This window comes from Culex pipiens, chromosome 1 (genome assembly GCF_016801865.2).
Source record: "Culex pipiens pallens isolate TS chromosome 1, TS_CPP_V2, whole genome shotgun sequence".
In the NCBI taxonomy this organism is placed as follows: Eukaryota; Metazoa; Arthropoda; class Insecta; order Diptera; family Culicidae; genus Culex; species Culex pipiens.
Window position 1 is genome coordinate 36,722,248 of NC_068937.1, and position 27,807 is coordinate 36,750,054.

Here is a 27,807-nt window from a genome sequence, read left to right on the forward strand (position 1 = left end):
TAATGGGCAAATTTCATAACATAACATTTTTTGCATTTCTTAGGCTGGTAAAAAAAACACGGCTTGATATTTTCCTTTTTATTATTTTTTTTTTTTGCAATCAGATTTCATTAATGATACTGAAAAGAAAAGGCTTTTGATGTCAGATTTCAAAAATATTCCAATTCCCCTCTTCTTTTTGGGTGTATCTCAAAGAAAGCTGGTCCACCCCTTGCCACCAATTGTTAGGCAAAATTAAAACACAGCCACGTGATTCCATTTTTCTCGCATACATGTGTGCGGGGGTGTTTGGGAAAAGTCCCCGTTTTCACAGTGAAAAAATCATTATTTTTTTTAAATTTTATTTCGCAACGTTTTTGCAAGCATAAATCGGGCTAATTGCTTAAATTATTTGACAATAAAATGTAATTAATTTCCAAATAAAAGTTTTTTTCACAGTGTCCCCACGCCAGCTGCCTCTCGGCCACAACCGACTCAAGCGATTCGCGCTGGTGGTGGTGCCCTTCATCTGGTCCGCATGGAAAGCCGGGTAAGGGGAGGGGAGTTTGGGGTTTTGGGAGGTATTTTTTTTTCGGAAAATCTAGCAAATCGCTCAACACCATCTAACCAGCCAGTCGTCATCGGATCATCCCGGGACCACTTTGGCCGGTTGGGAAACTTGAGAGTGAGGTTTTTTTTACTCTACATAATACTGTTCTGTTCGAAATGGTCAGTTTGGAAATTTGCGCCGTTTGTGGTATTCCGGCCGGTCAACGGTGCGGTGGGTGCCAGCAGGTGTCCTACTGTGGCAAGGACCACCAACGGCAGCACTGGAAGGAGCTCCACCGGAAGGAATGTCGGTGCTACCGGGTGAGTTGGGGGCGGGGGGAACGGTTTAAGGAATTTTGAGGGGAAGAATTTTGGGGTTGAACCCGTGCCTGGCCTTGACATGTGACGACCCAATCTGAACAGCAGTGAAGTGAGTTTAAAGTTGAACCGATGTTCTAATTTTTATCATTACGTTCCAGATGGTTAAGTGTTGATTTTTTGTGATAAATAGTTATGGTTGAGGCAGATTGTTTCGCATCAAATTGCTGATAACAGTGTAATTTTTCCCGGTAATAGAATTTTTAGGCAAACGAAAAAATGTCTGCAAGTATTCATGATGAAATCTGTAGTAACAAATTTTCTGGTCGATGCTTTCAATGAAAGTGTTAGTATTTCTTAGGACTCCCTTCTCAACTTAAGAAAGAAATTTACAATGATTACAAAATAATAATTTCGGTTCTTGTTATCTTAAATGATTAAACACTTTTCAAAAAGTTAATCAAATTCAACAACTCTGTGTTGTTGAAGTATTTCAAGTACCTGGAATCCATAGAAAAAAGCGTCTGCAGCCTTATCTTTCTTAATCAATCTGATCACTCAATAAATCGCCCATTACACTGTTGCTACCAATTTAAAAAAAAAATCCTTCAAAACGGGCTTCCCGGCTTCGCAATTCACAAACAAAACACTCATCCAAATCACCGCCTAAAGCCCACTTCCGCTGGACTTTGCCCTCAAACCATTCGTCCAACCTAAAAAGCAATTTTGCTGATCATCAAAAGCCATCAAAAACGGTTTCCCAGACGCCATTTCAAATTAACAAAATAAAACACAAAAATATGTTCAAGGCCACGAGCCTAAAACCTCCCCAGGCTTTTCCACCTGACCGGTTTTCACGGCATAATTCTGACCCCTCGACTGGTGATTTGTGTTTCTTTGATATTGTGACGAATTTTTCCTCGTCTTCACCTCTACTACTCTGCGACGCGCGGTTGTAAAACGTCCATCTCGATTGGTTCTCCGAGGAGGAGCAAAATTTGATGACTCAAAACACTGACAGGCATCCGTCACTCAGGGCAGGGCGTCGTCGGTGCTGCGAAGAGAATTGAGAATAAACAACAGAGTTCAACTTTAACGCAGAAACACACACAGACGCACACACAGGCACCAGCAACATGCACCATTTGCTCGTCATTTGGAAAATGTCAGCTGAGGACAGTGGAAAGGGGTCACCAGAGTTCGTCGCCGTCGTGCTAACTTGTCGTACGTGCATTTTCGGCCAAATTGAGTTAAGAACGCCATTTTGTGCAGCTCACAATGCCTCACATTTTGACCTTCACAGATCCCCAAAATTCGATTTCAATCTTGAGATATTCAATAAAAACCAAAAAAGCTCCGCGGAATTTTGTCACTTTTAATATGAAAGAAGTTTTAATCTTGTCGTGCTATCTTGTCACTTCCTGAAAATTTAGGTAAGTGTGACAATTGGCCAAAGGGATTTCAGGTCAGGATGCGTTTGACGCACGTACAAGTGAGACTACCGTAAACGACTACGACTACGATTTCGAAAAACGTACCATGGGATTTGAACACTTTGTTCGTGGTTCCCATTTTCATGAACGCTTGTTCACGATTTTGGGAACTCTTTTTTCTCCGTGTATGTGCAGCGATGGAATAATCACCATCAAAAGAAAATCTTTGGATGTTCATCAAGAGAAAAAATCCGAAGGGAGCTTGGCTCTCTTCCCTCGCGCACAAAAGATCGGTAAAAGGAATCTAAAAAAAATCATTATCTTGATTATTCGGCGGAACATCTTTTCCACTACTACACTTGCAAGTGTAACGTCACACGTAGAAAAATTGCCCTGTCACATTTTGTAGATGGGCAATGTGTGTAAACAAAGTGAAATAAATTTTGCAGCAGATTGATTTTCTTCGAGAATTTCGGGTGCGATTTTCTTTTACGTGATTTGCCTCCTCTCTCATTCGCGGGTGAAGAAAGTTCGCAAGCGAAAATGATTTTTTTTGCGATTATTCCATCCCTGCTTATGTGAAATTTTCAAGACATTTAATAAATAAGAAATTTTGGAATGGAGTTGGACTTGATTTTTGGATTTAGATTTTTACTATACAAAAGAGCTTATAATTCACAAAAACCTCATTCTCAGCATTAAAAATCGAACCTAACAACATAAAAAAATGTTTCATTCACTAAGACTTTTTATGATTTTTTTTTTTTTTAGATTTCAATTGAAAAGCGTGACATGAACCAATTGAAGAATTGTTAGCAGAACATACATTTACATTAAATTGTTACAATAATTATTGAGAAGTGGATGCTGCAATACTTAAATGATATTAACAAAAATCAGTTAAATTAAAACACATATTTTTGGACGCATCAAGTTATCACAAAGATAGCTTATAAGTTTTTTAATGAAAAAACTAAATTTAGTAAGATTTTCAATCGAATTACAATTTAAAACCTTTTGTATTTGAAAGGAATATTTTGAAAAAAAATATAAAAATCAAGCTTGATTTATTCAAGTTTTAGTAAGTAGTTTTTTCATCTTTAACACCTAAACTCCCATGCTCGAGAAAATGAGTGAATTTCCATATAAGTTCCCCCTTTTCTGAGTCCTGTTCAATTTTGACGAAATTTGATAATTTGGGTGGATAAATCCTGTGAAAGTTAAAAAATATCACCTTTTTGTTTTTTGTTCTGATATTGATTATTTTTTTTTTATAATTCGTTATAGATTAAATTTCTTTTGACTATTGGTTTTTAATTTTGTTTCTTTTAATAGTCAGATGATAACCACCATAAAATATTTTTATTGGGCCCATCCATTAACCACGTGGAAACTTTTTTGGAAATTATGAATAGTTTTATTTTGCGTCACGTTCAAATTTAGTGAAGATTTTTTAGTTTATTGAAAAATAATATATAATGAAGCATAAAAAGTAGTTTCTATAATTATAACCTAAGATTAGGCGGAACATGAAAACTGGCTAAATAACTCAGAAATTATTTAAACAGTTTTCACGTTCCGCAAAATTTCCGTGAAATTTGGTGTTTTAAAATTAAGGTCCCCGTGAATTTTGCCATTTTTTTACGTGAAAAATCACTAAGCCTAGCAATGAGGTTACACAGAGAAAAAAGAGTTCCCAAAATCGTGAACAAGCGTTCATGAAAATGGGAACCTCGAACAAAGTGTTCAAATCCCATGGTACGATTTAGAAAAACGTACCATGAAATTTGAACACTTTGTTCGTGGTTCCCATTTTCATGAACGCTTGTTCACGATTGAAGGAACTCTTTTTTCTTCGTGTATACTGGCACTGGAAAAAAAACTCATTTTTAATAAGGGACCATCCACGGGGACACTTTTTATCGAAACCTCACAAAAAATAGTTTTTGTATCGAGCTGTGAGTAGGACATTTTTCTTGCATTTTTTAAATAAATTTTGGATGAGTGCTTTTCCTACATTAGAGTAATTCCCTACAAAATCGTAAGGTTTCGATCATTTTTATGTTTTATGATTTGGCTCAAACTATGTGGGAGATTTCCCTATGACCAAAGAAGCTATTTTGTGTCATTGGGTCACCCATACATGTTTCCATTCAATTTTGGCAGCTGTCCATACAAAAATAATACGTAAATATTAGAAAATCTGTAACTTTAAATAGAATTTTCTAATCATTTTGATGTTTGGCCAAAGTTATTTCCATTGTTCACCCAAACGTCGGTCGCATGATTGTGATGCATAACTGCATGAAATTATATCAGAATCTGCATGAAAACTGTCCTCATGCATTTTTTGCGGCTTTTTGGTTGTATTTAAAAAAAACCCTTAACAGAACGAGGATTGAACCACCAATTTCTTGATTATTGATCCGACACGCTACCCTCGCGCCATGAACGCTTGATGAAATATGAGTGAAAGAGCACCAACATATTCTTCTTTCTGAAGTGTTGCTCGGAACGGGCCAGCATTATCTGTGTTAGTGAGAACTGCAGATCACTGAATTTTTTACACGCGGGCAAAAATGATTTAATAGGGGGATGGCGTCGCTATTTTTAGACCACATTTTCCACTTTTTCTCATCGAAACCGACTGCTTTATCGACTTCATTTTGCTGGGCGAGATAGGACGCTGTCTATTTTTAGACGATGACTCAGCACTTTTTCACTTTTGCACTTTAAAAAACCAGATGGCAGCACGATGTAACGCCACGTCCCTATGGCTTGCTGCAAAAAATGTCATTAAATGTGACATTTTCTGCAGCAAATCCACTGTTGCAGATTTTGAGATATATTTTTCCTTTGGGTGTTGAGGAATATCTAAAAAATAGGTACACAGTAAAAATGCCAAATTTCCCAAAATGCGTATTTTTTATATGTTTAAGGGAATTTATATCCGCAACTTATTTGCAATAGAGAAGTATGGTCAAACATTTTGTCACCGAGTTTTTGATTTTGAAAAAATAGTGAGGCCGTTGCAAATATTTTTCAAAGTTTATGTTGCCCCCCTCCAAAAACGGTCCAAAAACTCAAGGGCAGATATTTTTTTCGTAAAACTTCAAAATTTAATTGTAATCGATCGAATACAATCTAAAATGCATTTTTCTGTATTGATAATCATATTTAGTAAAAATATTTTGAAATTTTATGAAATTCCGATGTACAACATCGCAAAAAATTATATTTTCGTCAATACTTAGATATTTTGGAAACTAATGATTGCAAAACAACTGGACAGGTGTACAATGCATTTTTAAACATTTTTTCATTCAAATCTTGAAACCATGGCTCATAAATTCAGTTTTGGTCAGAGTCGAGGGACATAAACTTCAAAAAATATTTGCAACGGCCTGATTTTCGAAAAAAAACTTAATTTTATAAAAAAAATTAAATTCATACATTTTTTGACCAATTTTTTTCGGTAATAAATTGAATTTGAAATCAAAAAGTATTTTACAGATTTTTTATACAGGGCCCCGTTTTCATGACATAGCCACCAAAAGTTTGATTTCAACGAAATATTCGCAATTTTTCGATTTTTAAAAATAGTTACCATGAGTGACCATTTCAGAAAATATGTTTTTGAAAAGTTCAGAAAATTTCCAATAAAATTGTCTAAGAGACACGGGGAAGTGGAAATTTTTCGTCGGCGTGCCTGCCGATCAATGGTGATGTAGGAAGGGCTTCATTCATTAAAATGATTTTATATCATAAGCCTTAAAACATATTAGACGGCGTGCCTTCCGATCATCGATGAAATAGAAAGGACTCAATCCAGCAATGTGACTTGCTAGTCTCAAAAAAAATCGGTACGTTTCTATCGAAAACTATAAAAAGAGAACAATACAAAAAACTCATTGGGAAACGAACGCGCGAAAAAAATCAATAAAAAAGAAGAAGGAGAAAAAACAGAACTGCGCGTCCCCACAGGCACCGCACTCTTTATTTTGCGTGATTCGCCTCCTCACTCTTTCGCGAGCGAAAAAAAAATCACAAGCGAAAATGATATGTTTACATTTATTTCATCCCTGCTTCATACCTATGCATGTAAAATTTAGATAAAATGAACTTTTTGGAGAGGATTGAGAGAAAACAACATCAAAATTAACATCTTCAGGTTCTTTTCGAAAGGTCCCTACTATTTCAAATGCATATCATCACGAGTGAAAACGAGAACATTTTCAAGCAAATTTTGAGTGTGGAAACGCTGCACAACGGATGCACAAAATGATCGTAAAATAACCCGCCTCTGTCGGCAGTCCTGGGCGCTCAGACACTTTGCTGTAATTGCTTCTACCTTAACAAACGAGCAAGAGAGAGTTGGGGTGAGATGCTGTCAGCAGCACTGAAATGGTTCACCCACTTCCTTTGAATAACATTGAAAAGCTCCGATAAGTTATGACAATGAAATGGTACTACGATACTTTCTGCCGTACTGGATTGACTTTATTTTTCAGAAATTGTTATTTAAAGTGCTTCATTACAATGCTGATATTGGAGCAACACGTTTAATTAAAATTCTAATTATTTTTATCCGAACAGCTCACCACGAACGCAACGCTCGGTCGTCACTTGGTGGCAACCCGACCAATCCGCAGCGGTGAGATTATCTTCCGCGAAGCGCCAACGGTTCTGGGCCCCAAAACTGCCAGCGTTCCGCTCTGTTTGGGCTGCCACCGCAATTTGGATCCAATTACGACCGATGCTGGCAAGGTACGTTTCTGGATGTATGATTGCACGTTTATGGCAACATTGAATTTTTATTTATTTCTTAGAAGTACTACAACTGCCAGCACTGCGGCTGGCCCATGTGCAGTCTGAGCTGCGAAACGAGCTGTTACCATCGGGAAGAGTGCCAGCTATTCGCTTCAAAAGGCTACCGACCACAAATTCGCTTCGATGCGCTCGCTCCCAGTAAAAAGCATTCAGCGTATTGTACGATAGTTCCTCTGCGTGCCATTTTGCTCAAGCGAAAGGACCCGGCGCGGTGGGCACAGCTGGCAACACTGGAATCGCACGTCGAAACGCGACAAACCACGCCACTGTACGCCGCAGTCCGGTCCAATCTGGTGCCGTTTGTCCGGGAGGTGCTCAACCTACGCAACGAAGTCAGTGTGGGACAGCTAATGGAAATTGCCGGGATTTTTGATACCAACAGCTACGAAATAAGGATCCCGGAACGTGGTATCAAGATACGGGCGTTGTACGAACTGGGCGCCATGATGGCGCACTGTTGCCAACCAAACACGAAGCACTTTTTTGACGACGAGCTCAATCTGGTGATGATTGCGGCCGGTGAGTTCTTCGAACTAATCCAATGCAAATAAATTCTATTGATTCTGAAAACTCCTATTTTGGACATCTTTCAGTGGACATTCCCAAGGAGGAAACGATTTCCATTTCGTACGCCCAACCCCTGCAGGCCACCATCCAGCGTCGATTCACGATCAAACAGGCAAAGTGCTTCGAGTGTGGTTGCCATCGATGCTCGGATCCAACTGAGTTCCGCACCTACGCCGGTTCCATCGTCTGTCCGCAGTGCAGCAAATCCATGGTAAGTGTGCGAAAATCCAGCACACGAGTTCCAATAATCCCACATTCCGCACCCAAACGCAGGTGGTGGCCGTCAACCCCCTTGATTTCCGATCCGACTGGAGGTGTGAGGACAAAAAGTGCTCCTACCGTGAGTCCGCCCAGCAGTACATCACCCGGAACGAGGCATTCCGTGCAGAAATAGGCCAACTGTCCTGTGGCGCCGGTCCAGACGGCTACGAATGCCTTCTTGGCAGGTTTCAATCATCGGACGTGCTTCATCCCTGGAATACCAATGTGCTGCAGGTGAAGTACGCACTCACCCAGCTGTACGGGGGAGGTGGCCCAGGTGGAATCAATCTTAAAGGTAGGTTTGATTTGTCGGACACTTTCCTTAATTGTTAATTGATTCTAAATCAAATAAGTTCACATTTGAAACACTTTTTCAGATCTTTCCGAGAAGCAACTGCGACGAAAGGTGGAACTCTGCGTAGATCTGCTGGAGGTGGCAAATCAATTAGAACCAGGAATGAGTCCGTTTCGTACGAAACTACTACAGGACTTACATGCTGCTCTCGAGGCGATGAAGAGCATTTCTGGAAACTCGTTCGACAGCGCACCAGCCATTGTGGTTCAACATCCGGGCGTTTCTCTGAAAACACACAAATTCAACGGCCCAGAAGCTAACGCTAGAAAACATGGAAAGGTGAGCTTTAGGCATTTCCATGAATTTGGTTGCTCAAGCGTGTTGAAAATCGACATTTGGGATTTCATCACCTGAAACCCAATTAGCATTCTCATTAATAGAGTGGCATTTCGGAAAATAATTAATCTAATCAGTGTTCCTCTTTATACCATACAGTGCAAAACTACTATCTCATCTCATTCAACCATGAAGCAGCAGTTGGAATTTGTCGAGCAGGAGCTTTCCAGAATTATGGCATGTGATCCAACCCTCCGGAAGTCATCAAAGGATCTGTACACAGGATTGACCAAAATCCATAATTAGAAACCATATTCTCCTTTTGCAAGTAAACCATAGAGGCATGCAGAGCAGTGATACATTTTGGAGCAGCTTATTGATTTGTCCCTTTTCCCGTCTAATCTCGGTCCACAGCCAATCAGTCGAAAATCCAACCAAGTCGACCCATCTTTAGGTCGATGGAGCTAAACTTTCTCTTTTTGTTTGTTTTATCAATCGATCAATCTATGTTAAATACGATTATTAAATTGGCAAGCCTCTTTATTTACTTTTTCTGGGCTTTGTATCCAAAACCACCATTGACAGTCGTTTCTTACGCAAAATTGTTTACAGCAGCAAATTTTGAACTGCAATTAGTAGTTTATGCAAAAAGTTGCAGAAAGAGGATTTTTTCAGCACGAGTCGTACATTTATCCAACGAGGATCACCGAGTTGAATAAATACGACGAATGCTGAAAAAATCTAGTTTTGCCATGAGTTCCATACAACATTTTTTGCAATTCCAAAAAAACACACACTGAGTGAAATTTTAGGTCAAATTTTCATGTATTTCGTCATAAATCGTATAAATCAAAATAATGTTGAAAAATGTCACTTTTAGATACAAGTTCTGAAAAGTTCAGCATTTCAGCACTCATTTTAAAGCTAAAAAGTAGAACTTTTCAACATTTATTTGGAAATGTGTTGCTTTTCGATTCTGTAATTTTTGGTACAGAAAAGTAGGATGTTTCGTCGTTCGAGAATGACAGGAAAAGTAAGTAGTTTCACGACGGAATTGCAATTTTTTTGCGATTCCGCTGTGAAACTATTAACGTTTCCTGTCCTTCTAGAGAAACGAAATGGCCTACTTTTCCCTACCAATAATAGCAGAATGGAAAATTTATACCTTTCAATATCAGTGCTGAAAAGTTGAACTTTTCAACGCTAGTATGGAAAAGTGACATTTTTCAATATTTTTTGTTTTGAACGAGGAATTTACTTAACACATGAATGTTTGACATAAAATTACATCCAAAAGGCGTTTTTTGAAATTGCAGAAAATGTTGTAAACAACTCGTTGCAAAACTTGATTTTTTCAGAACTCGTTGTATTTACCCAACTCGGTTAACCTTTTTCCAACATTGTGAATTTCGGCTCCCCTCCCACTAACATTTACACACAAGATCGTCTGTTATTACTCGTACCTTTAAGAAAAATGTAATTACAAAAGCCGACTCGGCCCTAACCAGGTCCCAGTACCGAAAAGGTCCTAACAAAAATAATGTTGTGAAAAGAAAACATTGTGAACCGAACGAATAGTTCCCGAAATATTGTCAATTTAAATAAGGGGACACCTTGAATTTTTTTGCGATTTGGACGAAACTTTGTGGAACATTTTGCATCACTAATTCGTTCAAATAAGTCTCCATTGGAAGCTGTCTATACAAAAATATTCAAAAATTTAAAACGGATTTTATGATCAAAGATGTAGATATTGCATAAGACCTCCTAAAACAAATTTTACACTCTAAAACGTGCCACACAAAAAAATAATCCTGGCTGAGTAATCGCCACATAAAAAATAGACATTATTTTGTTGCTGCATACGCAAAATTTGTATTTGAATTTATTATTTCATTGTCCTGTTTGCTTTTCTTCCTGAGGCTCAAGTCTTCGATGTCTTTGAGGCAAATTTGTAGAAAATTTTGTATTATTTTCGATATTTTCCAAAAAAATATCTGAGTTGGACAATCTCAGTTTTTATTAAAAAAAAAAATAATTCGCACGATATCAAATTTTATCCGAGAATGCAATAACTGAAAAAAATATCACAGAAAAATGTAAAAACTCACACAAATTTCACTGAATGAAGAATAAATAGTTTTGACAGAGTATGAAACTCACATGAATTACACAGAAAATAATCATTTTCAAAGTAAATACAGCATCACAACTAACTTCTCTCAAAAAATAATTAAAGGACTTATTTAAAAAAATTTTTTTTTGTTTTCGCAGATATCCGGATGTTAGATAAATGACAATAAATATTTCGGTCAAGTAGGTTTCCCTTACTGATGGGCTACAAATTTCAGGGTGTAAAATCACATAAAATTGCGTAAAATAATGTAATATTTATTTTACACCCAGGTCTTTTACACGCAGCTGGATTACTTCTTTTTTAGCTGTGTAAGCGTATTCATAGAATTGCAACCCTCTGGCACCACTGTAAATGGCCAAGGGAATGATGGAAAGAGAGGAATCACAAATGCGTATAAATAATTTCAAGATTGTTCAGGTGTAAACCGAAAACGCGATCAAAAATTAAAGTGGAAGAATAAGGCTTTTAACTGCTTATTTAGTTGTCGGTGTACAGGCCGCCACACGGTTTAATCATTTTCTGACGCACATTCAATTTTGCAGTCCAAAACCAGTCATTGAATAGAAAAAATAAAATTCTTTTTCAGATTTTCTTTTCTTGATTTGTGTGCACCTACGTCGAAGACCAAGATTGTTTACTTTTTGCTCTTTGGTCTGACAGTCTTGGTCTGACAGATTTGGTCTGACAGCTTTATCATGGATTTTGGTCTGGTCTAGGCGAGGGATAGGACACAGCACCTAGAACGTTTGACAGTCACCAAAACCTCGAAGAGCCCACGTAGTAGTATTAGTGAAGAGCCCACGTTGTTTATCATGGGCTCTTCACTAATACTACTGCGTGGGCTCTGTGAATGTCGTAGGGTAATTCTCCGCCAACTCACACAGCAGTTGCCCCGACCCCTCTTCGATTTGCGTGAAACTTTGTCCTAAGGGGTAACTTTTGTCCCTGATCATGAATCCGAGGTCCGTTTTTTTAATATCTCGTGACGGAGGGGCGGTATGACCCCTTCCATTTTTGAACATGCGAAAAAAGAGATGTTTTTCAATAATTTGTAGCCTGAAACGGTGATGAGATAGAAATTTGGTGTCAAAGGGACTTTTATGTAAAATTAGACGCCTGATTTGATGGCGTACTCAGAATTCCAAAAAAACGTATTTTTCATCGAAAAAAACACTAAAAAAGTTTTAAAAATTCTCCCATTTTCCGTTACTTGACTGTAAAAAAATTTGGAACATGTCATTTTATGGGAAATTTGATGCACTTTTTCATTTAGAACAAAATTTTTCATTTTAAAATTTCGTGTTTTTTCTAACTTTGCATGGTTAGAATGGGTAGAGAATTTTCATAAAATGACATGTTCCAAATTTTTTTTACAGTCAAGTAACGGAAAATGGGAGAATTTTTGAAACTTTTTTAGTGTTTTTTTCGATGAAAAATACGTTTTTTCGGAATTCTGAGTACGCCATCAAATCGGGCGTCTAATTTTACATAAAAGTCCCTTTGACACCAAATTTCTATCTCATCACCGTTTCAGGCTGCAAATTATTGAAAAACACCTCTTTTTTCGCATTTTCAAAAATGGAAGGTGTCGTACCGCCCCTCCGTCACGAGATATCAAAAAACGGACCTCGGATTCGTGATCAGGGACAAAAGTTACCTCTTAGGGGCAACTTTTCCCGATTTCGTGTGAGTTGGTAGAGAATTACCCAGTAATATTGGTGTTGTCTGTTTGTTTGCACCAAATCTTCAAGAAACATCACTTTTTGTGTGAGCAAATCTGTTACGAAAAAAGATGAGAACTGTTGCTTCCGATTTACCGGGAAGATTTGCCGGGTAGTACTGGACCGGGGACTGTAAAAAAATGCTATGTTCTACAAAGTTGTAGAGCAGACAACTACAAAAATTTTAATATAAGGGGTTTGTTTATAAACATCACGAGTTACACTCTAAAAAATGAAGTCCCGCTGTTGATCCTTCCGAAGGTCCAACTCGCTGCAATCTCCGTCAGGGAGAAACCGCCCAAGTGCAGAAACATCCGTGATTCCGGTGATTGTGGCGGAGCTAGTCTTTCCGAGCATCCTTCGATAACCTTCTCCGAGGACTGGCCCACTCCCGCTGTCGACTCGCACAGGGAATCTAAGGAATCGCGTGATTGTGTAAAATCCGACCACTTGTGGACTCACAAAAAGTTCACCGTGAAGTGGTCCAAACAAATCTGAACTTTGATCTTGCAAAACCCTTTTCATCGCCACTTTGCGGGGCATTTATCCATAGTCTCTGGCGGATAGGGTCCTTCGGGAACTTGTGTTTGGAAATCCATCCCGTGTCGTTATTTTTTCATGGAAATAATTTCAACATTTTGAAATTATGCTAGAAATTATGCCTTTTTTGCCACGCAGTTTGTTCATTTTCAAATTTTGACAGCAAATGCGTTCTTCATCTTCTTTGTTGTCTTCATGTTCGCGTCGAACATTTAGGTGTCATAAATATGGCCGTCGTGACATAGGGCTGTAGAATTGCGTTCGAGCTTCAAATTTTCATCAATACATCACATCAACAACAACAAGTACAAAAGAGTAAAACGAAAACACACAATAACTCAACTAAGGCCATGCTAAAGACTCGGTTTTCGATAAAAATTATTATTGTTTATCACGTGAAATGCAACCTTGATGTTGCACAGTTTCGATCAATTTTACTGGAGTCTGGCCATCATTCCAGCATGCATCCCGCAGAATGCAATATATCCGCTTTTGTATTGACAGCAGTTTCTTGTTACATATAAATTGTGTAAACTGCAACCGAAGTAACTATTTGCTTTTAATCTAAGTTCCTGTCCTCAAAGGAAGATTTCTATTGATGTCTCCTTGCGTAAACTGATCGAACGGACAAGCTGTTTCATCGCATTCAAAAGCATCCTCCCTAGGCGGATGTGATTCGCAAATTGCATGCAGAACTTGAATATCAAAAGAAATGTTTTCTAGTTTGTAGAAATTGTCTAGGGTTAGTTGTCAGGGTTGCAAAACATCAAATTTCATTATAAAACAGTCACTTGGTATTTAACAGTACCCATTATCTGTAAAATCAGGAAAGCGGTCTGTTTTAATCACCTTTTAGTTTTTTACTACCAATATATTTAAAAAAAAACTACAATAATTTCTAAATAAACCTCCATAAAAAAGCGATACAAACTGTGACTGTTTCGTTACCGGCAGCTATCGGAACTGACCCGGCTGAAGTAAATCTTTCACTAAACCAGCCTGTGTGGGTGTGGGAAATTTGGGCTATAAATAAACCCGGCAGCATTTATACTTTGTCAAGAATGGCTTCGACTGCATTGTTTTCACAGTGTTGCTGGTGCTATTTTCGAAACGTTCCTGTTTATTTGTTTGAATTTGCAGTTTCGATAACTGTAAAAAAAAATATAAATTTAAGCATTTTTCTAGATCATCACATTTTTTAACAGCTAGTAAAAAATTATACGAAATAGCCTTGAACGAAAAAAACGACGCAGCATTGAATTCATGTAAACATTTTTAACTGTGATTTCTAAGTCGGTCGAGATTTCATCGCAACGCACTCAATTTTTGCGCACTTTCCTGCTATCTATGCTGATGTGATATGAAATGAGTTGAGATTGGTTTTTGGCCAGTCAGTGAGTCAGTGTGTTTTGTGCCGAACAGAATGGTTAACGTGGACGTGTGTGCCGTTTGTGGCATTCCGGCGGCCGGTCAACGGTGCTCCGGATGCCAGCAGGTGTCCTACTGTGGCAAGGATCACCAACGACAGCACTGGAAGCAGCTTCATCGGAAGGAATGCCGGTGCTACAAGGTGAGTGGAGTTTTCGGAAATTTTATCGGGACGGGATGGTTGAGGAATTTAGGTGAAGAATTCAGGGCAGTTTTTGGCTCGTTTGATTTTGGATATGCTGGAATACGTGATGATGTGCAAACATGTGATTGAACTATTTTTTTGTTTTTTGAAGAATTAAAATTTTACAATTTAGAGCAATGAACAGTTGAACAGTTAACAATTCTGCAAAATATTGATTGTTTGGATGTAACTGTTTGGCATGTGGCGTCGCAATTTTCGGCCCCAAGCAAGGCAGAATGGCCCACCTAAGTAAAATGCACCAAAATCCATAGAAAACGTTACCTAATCCACCTTTAGGTGGTTGGCGCCTTCCTCACATTTAAAGGGTGCTATCCAAAATGCAAAAAGTGCGTAAATAACACTTAAGTGCTTATAAATTTGATAGGGTTGTCAGATCTTCAATATTTTGGACGCGTTAGATGTCTTTTGGGTATTATTTGGGGCGATAGGTCGCATGAGCGATCCGTACAAAGTTTCCATCAAAATATTTGAGATCCGGCCTCCAAAAAGTGCATAAGTAACTCTGAAGTGCTTATAGCTTTTGATAGGGTTGTCAGATCTTCAATGTTTTGGACGCGTTGGAAAGGTCTTTTGAATACCTATCCAATGATAGGTCGCATATGAGATCCGGACAGCATTTTCATCAAAATATCTGAGATCCGGCCTCGAAAAAGTGCGTAAATAACACTTAAGTGCTTATAACTTTTGATAGGGTTGTCAGATCTTCAATGTTTTAGGCGCATTGGAAAGCTCTTTTGAATACCTATCCAACGATAGGTTGCATGAGAGTTCCGGACAACGTGTTCATCAACATATCTGAGATCCGGCCTTCAAAAAGCGTATAAATAACACTTAAGTGCTTATAACTTTTGATAGGGTTGTCAGATCTTCAATGTCTTGGACGCGTTGAAAAGGTCTTTTAAATACCTTTCTAAAAATGTATAGCATGACGGGTTTTCTTACAAAAACCACCCTTTTTACAATCTTCCGGACTTTTGTTAAACTCGTTTTTTAGCATAACTTTTGAAGTACTTAACTTAACTCTATCATTTTTAATAGCGACTCATGGGACCCTAAGACGGATCGAATGACGTCAAAACGGACAAAATCGGTTCAGCCAATGTCGAGATAATCGAGTGACAATTTTTTGATCAACATCCCACCACACACACAGACATTTGTTCAGAATTTGATTCTGAGTCGATAGGTATACATGAAGGTGGGTCTAGGAGGTCTAATTGAGAAGATCATTTTTCGAGTGATTTTATAGCCTTTCCTCAGTAACGTGAGGAAGGCAAAACATACAAAATTATGAATTCAGTGTAGTAGGCTTATGCTTTGGAATGTTACCGTAAACTGGGGTCAATCGGGACACATGGGGTGAATTGGGACTGCAGTTTTAACCATGTTGGATCACAATAATTTGAATTCATTCAATGTTGTATACTTGGTTAATGAAATTTGTTTATTTAAAACTATTATGAGCCACTTTAAAAAAAATGTGTTTTTTCGACAGCTTTTCCAGGGTGCGGCCCGGGCAGACGGTAATAACAAAATTCATGCCATTTCAATAACAAATTCTGTTAAAATAACAAAAAGTGTTATGGAATCTTCCTGAAAAATCCATTTTTGCATAAGGGTGTAATAACAGTTTATGTTATCATAACAAAATTTGTTATTGGTCTGATATTGGTTGAAAGCCAAAACAACTTTGGAATAAAATTTTTTGTTATGGAAGAATAACTCCAACTGTTATTGGGATGATCGGATTAGTTGTTAATATAACAAAAAATAATAACAAAGATTTGTTCGAAAAATAACTAAAAATGTGATTAGTCTGTTATTACAATAACAATCCAATAACAAAAAAATCATAACGACGAATAACAAATCTTGTTATGAATAACATAAAATGTTATTTGCCTAGTATTTTCAAATATCAGAAATGTTATTCCCAAGTTATTACCGTCTGCTCGGGGGGGCATAACGGGCCACCATAGAAAACAAGCCATTTCGTCTAATACAACGTTGATTGGTGATAATAAATTATTCGAGGGACTTTTCCAACGATGTTTACATTAAGTTTGATCTCTTTTATAAAAAAACACTTACCAAAACAAATATTTTAGAAAATAGTGTAAATATGTCCAATTAAGACACTATTTTTACAAATAAGCATCAAAACAACTAAAAAAACAACTAATGTTGCATTAAACGTGATTTGTGAAGCCAATAATCCATTTAATTTAATTTCTTTAACTTTTGTTTTTTTTTTAAAAGGCAAGAAAACGGGTGGTCCGATCTGTCCCCAAGTTGATTTTAATTTGACACTTCCACTACCAAGCCTCTCATTTCAAATCATTTGATTTGGAGGATCCGTTCTTGTTTGTTTACCTTGATAATAGCTCCCGATAACATTCTAAGCATTGAACAGTCTTTCGAAAGTTCTAACTTTTCAGAAAGCTTATTTAAAAACCTCAAAATAAATAGAATTTGTGTGGTTATGTAAAGAAAATAAAATTTTTGCTCATAATTCGAAAAATACAATGAATTCAAACGTGGTTTTCGATTTGGTGGTGTTATTTGACGTATTTTATAAGACCCTAGCCTTATGGTTGGTCTAAATCCATTCTAAAGCCCAAAACTAAGGGTGGCCCATTCTGGTCATCTGAGGGACTCCCCGGGGGTAAATTCTACGATTCTACCACCGTAACAAGCAAGCGGTCAAAATGCATTGTGGGTGAAATCATTGTTGAAGGTTGGTATTTTAAAGTATTGAGCAATTCTCTGAGATTTCGGTCATTCGATTTTTTCTGTATTTTTTAATCCGGCTGAAACTTTTTTGGTGCCTTCGGTATGCCCAAAGAAGCCATTTTGCATCATTAGTTTGTCCATATTATTTTCCATACAAATTTGGCAGATGTCCATACAAAAATGATATGTGAAAATTCAAAAATCTGTATCTTTTGAAGGAATTTTTTGATCGATTTGGTGTCTTCGGCAAAGTTGTAGGTATGGATATGGACTACACTGAAAAAAAAATGATACACGGTAAAAAAAAATTGGTGATTTTTAATTTAACTTTTTGTCACTAAAACTTGATTTGCAAAAAAACACTATTTTTAATTTTTTTTATTTTTTGATATGTTTTAGAGCATGAGCATGAGAGATCACCCATGGTTGCCCCTCCGTTGCTGAACAGAACCGTAATATCCTTTCAGCACTACTGATTATATGCTTCGACGATCTAGTGGTGTTTCCCTTATCAACAGCATGTATGAATGCGCTGAAAAGATAAAACACCATGATTGCTAAAGCTAGATCAGTTGCGAATAGGTAACAGTCATTGGCCACCAACGGCGCCCGCCATGTCAGTTTGTAGATCTCGATTTTAAGGGACGGGAATGTTAGTTAGCGCAGGTTGCTACTAGGGCAGCTGATTTACTCTGTGCTTACACCCCACAAGCGCCAGGAACCTGAAAATTTGTTAGTAGGATAGGGTGTTTGGTCAGGATTCACCATAGAAGATGATGATGCGACCCAAAATCATAGTGTTTGTTGAAAGGTATTATGTTTTAATCTCAAGGCAAGCAATCGGATGCTGCGGATGAGTCATTTCCCGTTTATCGGCTGTTAACTTTTAATTGAAATGGACTTATCTTAGACAGCAGGCTGTGGAAAGATAGAACCAAAATTATTTGTAATTAAATGATGAAGAATTTAACAGTCTGACTTTTTAATTGAGATGTTTTTACGAGTTTTACATGATTCATGTTTAGTGGGGTACTGATTAACGAAGCGAACGACGAGTTACGATGTTTATCGAGCTGAAATGGTATGATAAGGTTTTGTTGTTATTGCACACCGACGACGAACGCGAAAAAACCCTGCGACCCGACCGAAAGGCATCGCAAATAAGACTGGCTCAATTGTCATCGATGACAACCAGAACCAGCCGCACTTTTACACACATACACGCACGCGAAAAAAAAAAACAAAAAACACACCGACGACGAACGCGAAAAAAAAACACGACCCGACGGAAAGGCATCGCAAATCAAACTGAGGAAATGGAGAGAAAGAAAATAACATAAAAAATAAAACCTAATCACATAAAACCTACTCACATAAAACCAATCACCCCATGCACACAAATAGCAACACAAAAGAGACGAAAATTATCACGAAAAAACAGAACTGCGCGTCCCAAGAAGCACTGCACTTTTGATGGCATTATTCAATTATTATGCCCAATCACCTCATGCACACAAAGAGCGACACAAAAGAGACAAAAATTATCACGAAAAAACAGGACTGCGCGTCCACCGAAGCACCGCACTTCTGATGGCATTATTCAATTATTATGCCCAATCACCCCATGCACACAAAGAGCGACACAAAAGAGACGAAAATTATCACGAAAAAACAGGACTGCGCGTCCACCGAAGCACCGCACTTCTGATGGCATTATTCAATTATTATGCCCAATCACCTCATGCACACAAAGAGCGACACAAAAGAGACAAAAATTATCACGAAAAAACAGGACTGCGCGTCCACCGAAGCACCGCACTTCTGATCTTTATTTTTTGATATGTTTTAGAGGACATAAAATGCCAACTTTTCAGAAATTTCCAGAATGGGCAAAAAATCTTTGACCGAGTTATGATTTTTTGAATCAATACAGAATTTTTCAAAAAATCGAAATATTGGTCGCAAAAATTTTTCAACTTCATTTTTCGATGTAAAATCGAATTTGCAATCAAAAAGTACTTTAGTGATTTTTTGATAAAGTGCACCGTTTTCAAGTTATAACCAATTTTAGGTAACTTTTTTGAAAATAGTCGCAGTTTTTCATTTTTTAAAATTAGTGCCCATGTTTGCCCATCTTTGAAAAAAATATTTTTGAAAAGCTGAGAAAATTCTCTATATTTTGCTTTATTGAACTTTGTCGATACGACCCATAGTTGCTGAGATATTGCCATGCAAAGGTTAAAAAACAAGAAAATTGATGTTTTCTAAGTCTTACCCAAATAACCCACCATTTTCTAATGTCGATATCTCAGCAACTATAGGTCCGATTTACAATGTTAAAACATTAAACATTCGTGAAATTTTCCGATCTTTTCGAAAAAAATATTTTCAAAAATTTAAAATCAAGACTAACATTTCAAACGGGCCAAACATTCAATATTAAGCCCAAATTTTTTTTTACCTTGTATCATTTTTTTTCAGTGTAGTCCATATCCATACCTACAACTTTGCCGAAGACACCAAATCGATCAAAAAATTCCTTCAAAAGATACAGATTTTTGAATTTTCACATATCATTTTTGTATGGACAGCTGCCAAATTTGTATGGAAAATTATATGGACAAACTAATGATGCAAAATGGCTTCTTTGGGCATACCGAAGGCACCAAAAAAGTTTCAGCCGGATTAAAAAATACAAAAACTAAAATTAAAGAAAAAAAAAACCGATTCCGTAGAGAACTGCTCTATTGATTTAAAAAGAAATGATAAATTTCACGAGATATCACGGAAATTTTAAAATTTCAGAGATTTCACGCTGTTCACGAAATCGCAAAAATTTACTTACTCTGGTCAAACGATGTTTATATTCGTAAATGTAAATGAATCAACAAAGAGGTAAAAATGAACAGCATTAACACGGGAGCGTTAAAAATAATCCAATTTGAAAATCACTGTGCTTTCGACATAATCCCTTGTGGACTGTGAACAATTTTGAATTTTTTTTTCTTCTTTTGATAGTCAAATTTAAATTTTAAAGTGATATTTTAGATTTATGTCTATATTTTGCTTGAAATAATTTCATTTTAGCATTGTATAATATTCAAATATGTAAAATTATGAAATATACGTGCGAAAAAACAGTTATGTTACCAAACCAATTCATTTTTTTAACTTTTAAGATTTTTTAAGCAGGGCCATCCAAAATTCTACATTAAACTTTCCTAAAAACCCAAAAAAAAGTACCAAATTGAAATCATTTTAGGTTTACTTTAGTTTTATTGATTGTATATAAATTACCCACAAATATTCCCGTGCAAACAGGCAACCCAGAACTCAACCCTCGGTCGTCACCTGGTGGCAACCCGGTCAATCCGCAGCGGTGAGGTTATTTTCCGCGAACCGCCAATCATTGTGGGCCCCAAAACGGCCAGCGTTCCGGTCTGCTTGGGCTGCCACAGAAATTTGGATGCCACGAAGGTACGTCAATCACGGTTTGAACGCATTTTCGGTTAAATCAATTTTGAGACTCTTCGCTGTTTTTTTTTCTCTTTCTAGCAGTTCAACAACTGCCAGCACTGCGGCTGGCCCATGTGCGGTTCGAGCTGCGAAACGAGCCGGTACCATCGGGAAGAGTGTCGGCTACTGGCCGCCAAGAGCTACCTGCCGCAAATTGGTTTCGATGAGTGCAATCCCGGCAAAAAGTACTCCGCGTACTGCACGATAGTTCCACTGCGAGCCATTTTGCTCAAGCGAAGGGATCCGCAGCTGTGGGCAAAAGTGGTTTCGATGGAATCCCACCTTGAAACGCGCAAAAACACGCCACTGTACGCCGCAATCCGGTCCAATGTGGTGCCGTTTGTCCGTGGGGTGCTAGGCCTTCAGACGGAAGCTAGTGAAGAGGAATTGATGGGAGTCGCTGGGATTTTCGATACCAATAGTTTTGAAATAAGAATTCCGGAGAAATCCATCAAGATACGTGCCTTGTACGAATTGGGCGCTCTGATGAATCACTGCTGCCAACCGAATACCAGGCATTACTTTGATGAGGAGTTCAACCTGGTGATGATTGCGGCCGGTAGGATCTTAGAACTATTTCATGATTCTAAGTACTCATGTTTTGAACTTCTTTCAGTGGACATTCCCAAGGGCGAAATGATTTCTATTTCGTACGCCCAACCCCTGCAGGCCACCATCCAGCGTCGATTCACCATCAAACAGGCAAAATGCTTCGAGTGTTGCTGCCATCGATGCTCGGATCCAACCGAGTTCCGCACCTATGCCGGTTCCATCGTCTGTCCGCAGTGCAGCAAATCCATGGTAAGTGTGCGGAAATCCTACAGACGAGCACTCGAGCTTCAATAATCCCACATTCCGCACCCAAAACTCAGGTGGTGGCCGTCAACCCCCTTGATTTCCGATCCGACTGGAGGTGTGAGGACAAAAAGTGCTCCTACCGTGAGTCCGCCCAGCAGTACATCACCCGGAACGAAGCATTTCGGGCTGAAATAGGCCAATTGTCCTGCGGTGCCGGTCCAGACGGGTACGAATGTCTTCTTGACAGGTTTCAATCAACGTCCCTGCTTCATCCCTGGAATACCAATGTGCTGCAGGTGAAGTACGCACTCACCCAGCTGTACGGGGGAGGTGGACCAGGTGGAATCAATCTTCAAGGTAGGTTTGATTTGTGGCGCCGATTTCGGACACTTTCCTTTTGAAACACTTTTTCAGATCTTTCCGAGAAACAACTGCGACGAAAGGTGGAACTCTGCGTGGATCTGCTGGAGGTGGCTAATCAACTAGAGCCAGGAATGAGTCCGTTTCGTACGAAACTACTACAGGACTTACGTGATGCTCTCGAGGCGATGAAAAGCATTTCTGGAAGCTCGTTCAACAGCGCACCAGCCATCGTGGTTCATCATCCGGGCGCTTCTTGGAAAACACAAAAACTCAACGTCTCCGGAGCAATTGCTAATAAGCATGCAACGGTGAGTTAGGAAGCATTTCCATGAATTAGGTAATAAGCTTGAGCATGCTTATAACCGACATGTCGTCGCCATCGTGCTAACTTGTCGTACGTGCATTTTGGGCCAAATTAAGTTAAGAACGCCATTTTGTGCAGCTCACAATGCCTCACCTTTTGACCTTCACAGATCCCCAAAATTCGATTTCAATCCTGAGATATTCAACAAAAACCGAAAAAACTACGTGCATTTTTGTCACTTTACATATGAAAGAAGTTTCAATCTCGTCGTGCTATCTTGTCACTCCCTGAAAATTGATGTATGTGCGACAAAAGGCCAAAGGGTTTTCAGGCCAGGAAAGTCAGGATGCGTTTGTCGCACGTACAAGCTAGACTACCGTAAACATTTGTAATTATAACTCGGGACTCCAGCAACCAAGTTCAACCAAACTTCAGGACAATGCACAGAATGGTCAGCCAAACAAAACGTGTTTGTTATTGTTTACATTGCGTGCTCTCGTTTTTGTATATTCAAGGTCAAACATTAAAACGCGTTTTTCTCGGAACGTCAAAATGGCGGGTGCGACAAGATAGCACGACGACGTCGATGTGAGATTTCAACACCTCATTAGCATACCTAGTCATCATTTTGCGTGATTGTCACAGGAATTTATGGGACTCAATTATTTTCACCCAATTACACTTGAATCGGGGAGCTCAAATGAGTTTTCTTTGTTTGTTCCAGACTCAACCTACATCACTCGAAACCATGAGCCAACGGCTGGAACGCGTCGAGGGTGAACTTTCCAGAATGATGGAGTCTGATCCAACCCTTTCGGAAGCCAGCCAAGGATGCCGCCTCTAGGACAAAGGAGGCACGCATGCGAATGTATTAATTGGAATCGAGAAACTGTGTGTGTGTGTGTGGGATTGTATTGTTAAGTTTTGCTCACGGAATAAAAGCTTCGGGATTCCAAGCTTATACAACCGGGTTGGGTCTGAGTTCAAAGTTCGAATTTGTTGTGTTTAATTGCTTACAGGTGGGATAACAGAAAGAGTCCACAGTCCGCATGTGGGCAGCTCCTATTGATTTATCATTTTAACTCTCTCTCTCACTTTATCGGTATCCAAACATCCGAAACGTTTTGCATTAGGGTGGCTCTATTAAAATTTCCAAAAAAGGCCAAATTATTCATCATAAGCTGAGAGTCATCCTACTGTACCAGCATATCTAGAAGACTTCCCTAGAAATCTTGCTCTGCCAGCGATCGAAAACTGTTTGTTGACCAGAACAAAAAAAAAACCTCACTACATCACATTTCCTTCCCCTTTCCAACTGGAAATACAAACTTAAAAATGTATGGGGCGTGTACCAATTGCTCCTGTGGCATTCACACAGTTCCATAAAATTCAAATTTGGGTCATTCCATCTCAACTGTGCACGAAAAAGTGCAAATTTGAAAATTACCCTCTCCGATCCTGCTCAAATTTGGCAGGGCTGTTGATACTATCAAAACATGCAAGAATCCCGAATTTCATCCAAATCGGACCACCCTCTCCATTTTTGTACCTCCCCAAAAAATCGACTTTTTGGCGATTTTTGACCAAACCTCCTAGTTTCAAATGACGATAACTCAGGAACCACAAATCTTAGAGGGTCGGTCTTAGACTCAATTTTGAAGGAAAGTGGACGTAGAATCCATTTCCGTGATCAATATGTCGATTAATTTATTTATTCTATCTGTATTGCGCAATTGAAAACTTGAAACGGCCGTATCTCAAAACACCCCAACTTATTTTTTTTATTTGATCTCACTATCGTGTTCCCCGGCCAATTTTACATAAGAATCACTTATCGACAGAAATGAATATGATTCGTTCCAGAGATATCGAATTTTAAAGTTTTGTGTTTTCGAGATTACCTACATCAGCTTCATTCGCCACATCTGCTAGAAGCACACAGGCGAGCCGATCAATAACTGCTACCTGGTGTTCTGGGAGATGAATAATTTAATTTAAATTTTAAAAAAATTACGCAAATATTTATTCAAATGGCTGATACCTACTTTGATCAATCTATTTTTGTGAAAGGAATATTTATTGGGTTATTTTGAATGCACCGTTTTTTTACGTGTTGCTAACCGTTTCAGAGTACCTCCGAGGCCATGACTAGGGCCTTTCTCATGGGCGGTAGCAAAATAGTGCCATTCAGCAAAAACCCCAAAACCTGCTTTATTATTATTATTATCATTATTATAGTTTACTATTGACACTTTACCATAATTTGGCAAATCTGATTTATGGTTTAAAAGATTGATCATATTAAATCTATTTTTATATTGTTAGCCAGCTCCATTTGATTGAAAGATGATTTTGGTCAAGGTACATTTAATTTAAAAAAATCTTCATACGTGAGGACAGCAGCCGTGATAGAAGAAAAAAAACACTGTTGTTCGGACGGTGTCGAAATCATCGCAACTAAATTTGGGGAATTAGCCGCTTTGAAGCAGATCAAACTTTGTGATTTTCTTACATTTTTCAATTTTCTACTTTCCAGAAATCCTTTTCCTACTCCTTGTGATCGTCCTTCACTAGAGTACAACGTATCAACAAATTTTATTCATTTTAATTCATATTTTTTACTCAATAATGTATCGTGCACTTATTGTTCAGTGTTACTAACAAGATTAATTGCATTTTCCTGCTCGCTTCGTCGGAATCCAATTCTGGCCTTTACTGTGTGTCGTTATTGCTCTGTCCTGTGGATTAGCACAGATATTTTGCGATTATTCGCGGTTAAACTTCAATTTCCTACAGTGTTATACAGTTAATTTTTGCCCAATTTGGTAAAGATTATTTATGATGAAATATTATTTCAATAAATGACCAGGTAGCAGTTATTGATCGGCCCGCCTGTGTGCTTCTAGCAGATGCGGCGAATGAAGCTGATGTAGGTAATCTCGAAAACACAAAACTTTAAAATTCGATATCTCTGGAACGATTCATATTCATTTCTGTCGATAAGTGATTCTTATGTAAAATTGGCCGGGGAACACGATAGTGAGGTCAAATAAAAAAAATAAGTTGGGGTGTTTTGAGATACGGCCGTTTCAAGTTTTCAATTGCGCAATACAGATAGAATAAATAAATTAATCGACATATTGATCACGGAAATGGATTTTACGTCCAATTTCCTTCAAAATTGAGTCTAAGACCGACCCTCTAAGATTTGTGGTTCCTGAGTTATCGTCATTTGAAACTAGGAGGTTTGGTCAAAAATCGCCAAAAAGTCGATTTTTTGGGGAGGTACAAAAATGGAGGGGGTGGTCCGATTTGGATGAAATTCGGGATTCTTGCATGTTTTGATAGTATCAACAGCCCTGCCAAATTTGCGCAGGATCGGAGAGGGTAATTTTCAAATGCTGTTCCGCTTCAGATGGAATGACCCATTTATGTCTGGTTATTATGCTGTGAAATTGATTCAAAATTCCGTTCCTCATGTCAAAACATTCGTATGATTTACTTTTTCATAGAATTCCTGCCAAAATAAAATTGAAATGAAAAAAAAAATAAAATCCGAGAAATTTCACTTCTGATAATTGAATCAAGAAAAAACATTTTACTTCGACGTCAAATTTTTAATTGTCGAGCTTAAGAATAACCCCTAAACTACTCTGAAAAGATTTCGAATTTATAAATCCAAGATGGCGGCCAAAATGGCGGTGATGTAGTTAAATTTAACTAAAATTTTAACTAAAATTGAATAGCAGAATTAAAATTTGATATTTAAAGTATGAAAAAAAAGTAGAATAATTTTTTGGTTCATGATTTGTTTATCCAAAGTCTGCTACAAACCATAGAATATTCGAACGTTGGATAATCTAAAGTTCGGATAATCTAGTCGGGGCTGTACAGTAAAAAAATCCAAAAATCATTTGGATGCAAAATTAAACTAGTTTTTTTTATATAAATTACTCAGTTTTCAAGTTATATCATCAACTAAGCCAAAGTTATTCAAACAATTGCCTTTTTGATTTTTCACTAAAAGTATCCATGCTGAAAAAAAAAATTATAAAAATAAATTAATAATCAGTTTATGTTTAGCAATTCTCAGAATTTCAACGTGAATTTTTTTTTTTTAATTTAACTTTCTTTCTCAAGCATATGATAAAAGAAGTCGTCTTTTGAAATAATCTACAAGTAGATTGTCTTGCACGTTTTTGTGATAATACAGTGCACGTGAAGACTTTAAATTATAATTGTTGTGGAAAAGTTATGTAAAAATCCAACTGAATTCCAACGTCTTTTAAAGGGATTTCCACAAACACTTGCTTAGCTTGCTCTTCTGGGCGTTGACATTCCCCCTTCAACACTTTTCAAACTTCACTTTGATTTAGTTTCCAGTGCTCACTTCAAACAGACTGCGGGCAGAACTTACCCAAGTTGGGCCAACAACGTCAAGTAATCGAACACATATTCCACTCACTTACAACACGGAATCGCACTTGGGTAAAAGTTTTTATTTGATCCAAATTCACCCCCTTCCCCCCTCACTCTACCCTCGCTGCTATTGGTATCCATCTCACGTTTGCACACAAGTACCCGTCAGGAGAACGTCGTCGAATAAAAATATGAAAAAGGTACCGCTTTCGCGCAATCTTCTTCAATCTTGAATCTCAAAATTATCCTGACAAGCAATGATGTTTCCGCACGAGGAATTTCAATTCAATTTTTTGCAATTGCAACGTTCTGAAATCACGAATTACTTGCCATTCAGGTTTTTTTTGCTATGAATACGTGCTGTTAACACGTTATCGCTGAGCAGCAACCTGCAAAAAAATCATAATCATCAACTTTCAGGAAGTTTACCACCTGGAAGTGATGACCATTCAACTAATAAAAAGCTGAAACAAGAGCCACGTGTGTAACTAGGGTGTTGAAACGTTTGTTAAAAAAAAAAGTTGTTCAAATTCAGCGAGCATACTTATTTCCTGAGTTCATAAAAAAATGGTTCCTGAAATAAACATGTTTTGCAACGAGTTCCATACAACATTTTTTGCAATTCCGAAAAACACCCATTGAATGGAATTATATGTCAAATGTTCATGTAGTTTGCCTATAAACCATAAAAATCATTTTTTTTTTTTTGAAAAGTATTACTTTTCCAAACAAGTGCCGAAAAGTTCAACTTTTCAGCATCCATTTCAGTGCTGAAAAGAAGAACTTTTCAGCATTTATTTTGAAAAGTGTTTCTATTCGATTCTGCTATTTTCGGTACAGAATAGTAGACTTTTTAGTCGTTCAAGAATGACAGGAAAAGTAAGTTGTTTCACGATGGAATTGCAAAACAAAAATGGTTGTATTATTCACCCTAGTGTGCCACCATTTCCACATTTCATGTGGACTCATTACCGACCGTTTACAGTGCTGTTACAGATTCGAAACCCAGAAGAGTTTCGGAGAACGTGGCGTACCAGTGATTGCATACGTGTTGGGCGATTCATTGCATTCATTG

General features: G+C 37.9%; 2 protein-coding genes across 3 annotated transcripts; both read left to right on the plus strand.

The window, feature by feature from the left end:
* Positions 1-604: 604 nt before the first annotated feature.
* LOC120414185 (SET domain-containing protein SmydA-8-like) lies at positions 605-9,378 on the plus strand. The gene is made up of 7 exons (XM_039575262.2): positions 605-849; positions 6,876-7,046; positions 7,109-7,628; positions 7,703-7,887; positions 7,950-8,232; positions 8,315-8,571; positions 8,728-9,378. The coding sequence occupies exons 1-7, from the start codon at positions 706-708 to the stop codon at positions 8,872-8,874; spliced, it is 1,707 nt and encodes a 568-aa protein (XP_039431196.1). The 5' UTR covers positions 605-705; the 3' UTR covers positions 8,875-9,378.
* A 4,832-nt stretch (positions 9,379-14,210) lies between these two features.
* On the plus strand, positions 14,211-23,504 carry LOC120414186 (SET domain-containing protein SmydA-8-like). Of its 2 annotated transcripts, none has more exons than XM_039575264.2 (7): positions 14,211-14,536; positions 20,654-20,809; positions 20,888-21,407; positions 21,465-21,649; positions 21,721-22,003; positions 22,061-22,317; positions 23,038-23,504. In XM_039575264.2, exons 1-7 carry the CDS (start codon positions 14,390-14,392, stop codon positions 23,155-23,157), a joined length of 1,668 nt encoding a protein of 555 aa, XP_039431198.1. In that variant the 5' UTR covers positions 14,211-14,389; the 3' UTR covers positions 23,158-23,504. The 2 variants fall into 2 exon arrangements, with proteins under 2 accessions (XP_039431198.1, XP_039431199.1); XM_039575265.2 differs by having other exon boundaries at positions 20,891-21,407.
* Positions 23,505-27,807: the final 4,303 nt, after the last annotated feature.